At 35.4% G+C, this 7,192-nt stretch overlaps 1 protein-coding gene across 1 annotated transcript; it reads right to left on the bottom strand.

Annotated features, from left to right (window-relative positions):
- Positions 1-800: 800 nt before the first annotated feature.
- On the bottom strand, positions 801-6,110 carry LOC109172763 (bifunctional riboflavin biosynthesis protein RIBA 1, chloroplastic-like). Its single transcript, XM_019322023.1, has 7 exons — positions 5,904-6,110; positions 4,444-4,798; positions 4,129-4,350; positions 3,152-3,474; positions 2,190-2,319; positions 1,586-1,882; positions 801-1,227 (listed from the first exon to the last, which is right to left on the bottom strand). Exons 1-7 carry the CDS (start codon positions 5,942-5,944, stop codon positions 1,024-1,026), a joined length of 1,572 nt encoding a protein of 523 aa, XP_019177568.1. The 5' UTR covers positions 5,945-6,110; the 3' UTR covers positions 801-1,023.
- Positions 6,111-7,192: the final 1,082 nt, after the last annotated feature.

The raw sequence follows: 7,192 nt of genomic DNA, 5'->3' as shown, positions 1-7,192 counted from the left end.
AAAGAAGTCCCCTTAACATTGCAAATAGGGATGTCAATATTAACTCAAAATCGATAAATTGATCTGATAAGAAAATTTTAGAGTAAGGGCAAAAAAAAAAAAAAATTCAAGTAAAAGGCTTAAATATAGAACCTGAGTTGGTAATTGATGAGTTGAAGTGGATGAAACCTCAACATGGATTCTTGAAGTTGAATGTCGATGCGGCTATTGACAAACATGGCTCCAAAATGGGATTCAGATGTGTTTGGCATGATGACCACGGGCACTTCATCGCTGCAAGAGGGTCAAGCTGGAATGTGCTCTAGGGAGGCAAAGGCGGTTGCAATAAGAGAATCTCTAAGTTGGCTAAAACACCATGTGTATGACAATATTATCATTGAAACAGACTCTTTACAGTAGTCCAAAGTCTCACCTCAATATTAGGTGATATTAGGTAATTCTTCTTTTCATGTAGTGTTATTTGAAATAAAAAACTTTGATGAGTATGTTTACTCACATTAGCTTATCGTTTAATATTTACTAGGCATTCTGTGAACCAAACAGCCCATCTACTAGCTAGGCAGTCTGTTTCATTGTCTGATTGCTTGGAGTAGTTTGTCAACCCTCCCATCTTCATATGTAATGCTATTGTTTTGGACTTGAATTAATGCAATTCCGTTTCTCCAAAAAAAAAAAAAAAACAAAAAAAAAAAAAAAAAAACAAAACTTGGTATACCATGCAGCGAAGTGTCTGCAAAAAGTTCATTAGCGGTTCAAAATAAATTCATTACTTCATTTCACTATTTATTGGTACTTTGACCATACAGTCATCAGCAGAACTCTTTATAGTATATGAGAAAGTAGGACACTTAATTACAGTTAGAATAAAAAGGATAAACTAACAGTAGTACTGTCCTAACCAAAGCAATACTACTGTACCAGGATTTCATCACTAGAAAAAAGCACCTCCATTGACATCTTCCTCAAGAAAATTTCTTCTGAAAGGAACAATTGGCGATTCAGACGCCACTGTTGGATGCTTCATCATCGTTCGCTCTGTTCAGGTGGCTGATTGACGGTGCCGTTGGCATGTGCATTGGAATCTATGTGCCTTCTATTCTCCCAAGTTATGGGAGTCAACAATGGAACTCTACCTGCAACTGCCAGGCCATACCCCTTGAGCCCAACATATTTTGCAGGATTGTTTGTCATCAGCTTCATTGTGCGAACACCCAGATCTCGCAGTATCTGCATTAATTAGATCATGTTTGGTGATGCACAGTGTGGATATCATATAAATGAAAGAAAAATATGGATCACGGAGAAGTAAAATGGAAATTTTGAAAACGAAACTAAGTGAGCAAATGGTCTAAAGAATGGGGAGGATGGGTTGATCGAAAATCGAAATATCATGAGATGAAATGACTAAAAAACAAAATTCATCTCCTTAGTGGTGACAAAAACCTATATTTCCAAGGCTGAAAGGTTCATTAGTAGCATCAGGATCAAGCTTTACATATGCAGTTTTTCTACATGTTCATAATTTAAGCTGTAAGCTGGTATTCATAAAAAAATGCGTTTTTTTTGTTTTTGGGAAAGCCAGTACCTGTGCACCGATACCATACTCCCTGGAGTCTACGGGTAGTCCTAATTCCTCATTTGCTTCAACTGTGTCATACTCTTCACTTTGCAAGTTGTAAGCACGAAGTTTGTGGCCCAAACCAATTCCTCTTCCCTCATGTCCACGGAGGTACAATAACACACCCCTACCAGCAGCCTCAATTTGCTTCATTGCAATGGCCAGCTGTGAACCACAGTCACACCTGGCTGATCCAAATATGTCACCAGTCAGACACTCAGAGTGCACCCTGACAAGAACGTCTAGTCCATCTCCAATTTCACCCTGTATATATAAGCCATACATACTGATATTTACAGCAGATAAAACTTGGAATGCAGAGCTCACAAAATTTCCCAGACAAGCTATAAGTGGGTAGAAAATTTGCAAATTAGCAGAAAAAAGGAACATGATATAGATATACAAGTGAGAGCAGGCATGTATGCATGGTATAGATATACAAAATAATTAAAAAAAAAAAAAAAAAAACAGAACAAAAAGAAAGAAAGTGGTACAAATAAACATTTGTAGAGCATTGCAATAGATACAAAGCCATGACTTTTATATTCCTCCAATTAAGTTTCTTGCTTACTTTAACCATGGCTATATGCTCCATTCCATCCAACAGAGACCTGAAGCAGTAAGCTGTAAAAGGACCCCACATTGTTGGTATGGGTGCAGCAGCAGCTTTCTCAACCAACTTGTCCCTTTTCCTCCTATACCTGCAAATATGATATTGCATAGAAGTTGGAATAATTATTTTTCATCATATAAGAAGCATCCATTAGTACAAATGAAACAAAGTTCCACTTTGTATTATAATACTCAATCTGTTCAATTTTGCCCATTTGAAGATCAAACAAATTCTTCCCTGATTAAATCAATAATTTCATAGAAGTTCAAATTTTGGCATGTTATGTTTAATAGGATTTTAATGCACTTTCTCAAGATATGAATTCATTTGCAAATATTAGCTTGATTAGAAGTTTAGAACAAAATTTTGAATTGAAAACATGCCAAATCAACCAACACTATCCAACCTAGAGACATAGAACATGATGAAAGGAGTACATATTTTCTTGAACTACAAAGCATTGCTTGCTGGACTATCACATGCTTGATTGGCATGTTTCATGTTCATGTGTCCTAATATACATAAAGTGAAGAATATCTAATGATTAATGAGCCTAATGACTTTGCAAATGGGATCTTTTTTTTTCCTATCCAAAATGTAAAACTTAAATAGTGCGAAGAGAATAACTAAACCAAAACTTCTGATGTTGACAAGATATGAAAATTAAAGAGAACTGACAATCGCCTAATTTCTCATCAGTAGCAATTAGACGTCTGGGTGGTGTCAGCTGAAAATATCAAGAAGCCATCTTTATTATTTTTTTAACAGTGATCTTTTACTAGCAGGTTACAGGAAATGAGCCAATAGTACAAAAAGGTCATGGTAGTACCATTGGGCATTCTATTTTCTATTTGGACACCCAGCAGAGGGGTTCCAATATACAAGATATCATGCAAGCATTTACGCACAAATCACTTCACCTTATTAAATCAGCAATTGATATAATTTTCAAGTTCTCAGCCTCTGCAAATTGACGAAGCCTTGGTAATCTAGCCATAGAGCCATCACTATCCACAACTTCACAAAGAACAGCAACAGGATCTAATCCAGCTAACACAGCAAGATCAACAGAAGCTTCTGTATGGCCAGCTCTTTTTAGTACCCCACCTTCTCTATACTTTAGCGGAAATATATGTCCTGGTCGATTGAAATCCTCAGGTTTTGAATCTCTAGATGCCAGAGCCAATATGGTCTTTGCCCTATCACTAGCTGAGACACCTGTTGTGGTACCATATTTCGCATCCTATGAGATTCAACTAATTAATGTCAACCTATGAAGAGGATACAGATTGTAGAAATGCTAATACCCGCAAAGTAGATTTTTTCCCCAGAGAAGTATCAACTTAAAATAAGCTTCTGTCATGAAGGATAGCAGCAAGAATTTTTCAAGCCAACAATGCCAGTTAAATCAGAAGAGTGGCAAGACAGAGTAGCTTCAATTCAACATTGCCATTGACTCGGTAATATATGTTAAAAATATGCAGAAAAAAAAAAAAAAAAAAAAAAAAAAAAAAAAAAAACTATTCTGTAGAAAGTTTCTTTCACTTCATATTAGTGACAATCAACGGACTTAAGTATCCCATAATTGATCTACAAAGAACATATGTTGATTTCATACATTGTTATCTTTGGTTCATATCCAATCAATATGCATGGCTCCATGGGTAAATGACAAACCAGGGGTTAACCTTTCTCATTGCTTTTGCAGTGAAAAGATCAGAGCTACAAATGGAGGTACTGTCTACAACATGATTTTTGGTGGTTCAATTAGATAAAAGCATTCATCAATTTGATTTATATATCTTACTGTACATCAGTAAAGCAATACTGAAATAAAAGAACATTAGGATTTCCAATTATAGCTTTTAGAATTGCCAGGAAAAAGTATTAGACATACCACCGACACTGTGAAAGCAGTTCGGAGTTTATCTTCATTCTCTTTCTGTGACACCATCAATGGAAGTTGCAACCTTTCCAAATCTTCATCTTTCATGCTCACACAAACGATTCCAGTGCCATGCTTTACAATGAAAGCCATTGCTTCAGGTGTCACCAATGATGCTGCCATTATTAAATCCCCCTCATTTTCTCTGTCTTCGTCGTCTACAACAATTACCATCTACAAGTCATGTCTCAAGTTAGTAAGATATCCAATAGTAAGTTTCTTAAACTCTAAAACCATATAAACTTGAAACATTTAGAAGGAACCAACCTTTCCCTGGCGAATGTCTTCAAGAGCCTCTGTTATGGATGAAAATCCGCCTGTGGGATGGTCCAGATCAAATTCATCACCAGATGTGAAAAATCCACTTGTTTTGGGTATAATTTCTGCTGTCAGTGTTCCAAAAGCTATAACATCAGGTTCCATCTTAATAGCAGCTTTTTGCTCCCCACTTTCATTGAGAAAGGCTCCTTGTTCTGCACCCCCAGACACAATAGTGGCTCTTATCATTCTACAATAGTTTTTCAAGCCAAAGGATGATTTTCTTGCAATCCCAGTTGAGAGCAAACTAGAGGGATTGCTGTTTACTGTGATTGGATTGAGAAAATGCAGTCCATTGTTGTGCCTAACAAAAAAAAAAAAGGAAAATTATAAAGAATTGATAAGCTAAAGAATACTAACACCATATGGAAACACAACAAATATGATATAAACATCTGAACTTAAAATCTTTTTAATGCCATCGAGTATCCTAATTTTCATTTCATGGTCAAAACCCAACTGATAACTTGGCCTAAGTTTTCAAACATAGTCAGTCACAAGCACAGACAAAAGGAGGGTTCTGAACTTGCAAATGGTTGCCAGCTAGGGCAAACTTTGTCACATAGCATGATTAGTTTTTTTTTTTTTTTTTTTTTTTGGGGGGGGGGGGGGGGGCAGGGGGGGGGGGGAGTAACCTACTTGTGATGTGTAGTAGTGGCACCATGAAGATAAGCTAAGAGAGAATAGATTAAGCCCTGTTTGGTAAAATAGTTAGCTTATAGGCTAATTTTGGCTTATTTGACCACTATTAGTTGTTTGACTTGGTTTAAAAATTAATTTAAGTGTTTGGTTAATTAGCTTTTTGTACTCCAAAATGCTAAAATTAAAAAAGCTATGCAAAACAACTTTTTCAATTAGCTTTTTGAAAAAAGAAATTATACCAAACAACTATAGCTAACACATAATTTACCAAATACCTTTGTTCAATCAGCTAATGTTATCAACTCACAGCCATTTATGCAACTGATGAGAAACTATTCAGTCCAATAATCTAAATAAACAACTGCTCAACGGCACTGAATTCAGTGCCTTTTCACATATATACATGGATGCAAATTAAGAAATGTTAGCCTCCATGGTTGAGGATTCAAATTTGCATCGAGTATTGACACCACAAGTCAATTAAAATGTCAATTCCTATCAACATAAACCTACACTCTTATACATATTGCAGTCGTTGATCTCCAAAGCCCACCATTTTAATATACCAAAAGTTTGTCATGAAATGATGAAACCAACGCAATTCAAATTTTGACGTATGCAACAAAAACTCAAAAAGGATAACAGAGGAGCGAGCGGCAAATGAAGTTTGTTGTATGCGTAATATGAGAAATGCAGAGACATTGGCATGAATATTAAAGGGGAAATTGAAAAGGAAAAAGGAGGGGGGAGAAATAGATTAGACATACTGTGAAGGGAAAAGGAGCATGGAGGAGTTGAGCGAAGCCATATTGAAGAGCAGAATTGAATTATGAGGTTTTGAGAAGAAGTGAAATCAATGGCTTCTTCAGCTGATCTTGTGAAGATTGAAGAAGATGGGTTGGTTGGCTGCGTTTCGGATCGGATAACGAAAAATTGAAAGCCTTCTAAAACGGTTAAGCCATTGTGACCTAGTGACGTTATGGCGGTTTGAGTTTTTTAATTTTTTATTAAATATATTATATACCTGCCTACCTGGCAAGCCAACTACTAGAAGGTCCAACTGGCAAATTATTCCGTGGACTCGGATCCGCCTTGTAAGGTGGACTTGAGTCCAAAAATACACAATTTATTTATTGAATGTTTACAATTTTTATATACTAAATATTTACAATTTACATATTTAATATTCACAATTCACAATTTATATACTGAATGTTCACAATTTGAATTGTGAACATTCAGTATATAAATTGTGTATTTTGATCCGGGTCCACCATGGAAGATGGACTCAAGTCCATGTCAATATGGCATAACTGTCCGATCGAACTAGTCCTGAATCGTCTTGAAAAAAACGGGTTTGGGCTTCACCGGGTCTGGTTGGGCTTAGTCCAAACCTGAACCGGCTTATATAGGGCCAGTTCAGATCCTATAAAAAAGTAGTCCAAAGTCTAGTCGGCCTTGGTCTGGATTTAGGCATAAACAGAATCTAGCATGAACTTTATAAATTATAATACACTTTATAATATTTATAAATTATCAAATAATATTACAAGTCTTATAAATTTTTTATCTTGTAGAAAATCATATTAATTTTTTATTTTAAGATTAATGGTTAGAATATTACTTTAAACAAAAATATTAACTTTGAAAAAGTGAGCGTGAGTGTGTGTGTATTTGGATCAAATAAGAACTTGCGCGTAGGAGAGAATTAGGAACTAATACGAAATTTCTATTTTGAGAGATTCAAGTGATTTATCGGTTCAGAAATATTTACCAAATTTGACTAATAGAGAGATTCAAGTGATTTATCGGTTCACAAATATTTACCAAATTTGACATAATAAAAGTTATCTCATCGAAAGAGTTAAATCTAATTATATTTCATTTGAAATAAAAAACCATAAAAGATACAGTAGAGCTTAATTTAATGATTCAGATCACCTTAAAAGTTTTGCTCTAACGACATGGTGATGATTCAATTTTCACTGAAAACATAAGGGTTATTTGGAGACCCAAAGCCCACCCATTACCCCAAAATTTGATTCCACAAAAGAAT

This window comes from Ipomoea nil, unplaced genomic scaffold (genome assembly GCF_001879475.1).
Source record: "Ipomoea nil cultivar Tokyo-kokei standard unplaced genomic scaffold, Asagao_1.1 scaffold0418, whole genome shotgun sequence".
Lineage (NCBI taxonomy): Eukaryota > Viridiplantae > Streptophyta > Magnoliopsida > Solanales > Convolvulaceae > Ipomoea > Ipomoea nil.
The sequence above is the reverse complement of the archived record's forward strand: the minus strand, read 5'-3'. Positions and strand labels throughout refer to the sequence as shown.

Coding starts and splice junctions, on each gene's coding strand:
- LOC109172763 (XM_019322023.1), bottom strand. CDS start 5,944: ATGGCTTCGCTCAACTCCTCCATGCTCCTTTTCCCTTCACA. Junction 3,475..4,128: donor CTGCTTTCACAGTGTCGGTG/GTATGTCTAATA, acceptor TGAATCTCATAG/GATGCGAAATATGGTACCAC. Junction 1,228..1,585: donor AGTATGGTATCGGTGCACAG/GTACTGGCTTTC, acceptor TAATTAATGCAG/ATACTGCGAGATCTGGGTGT.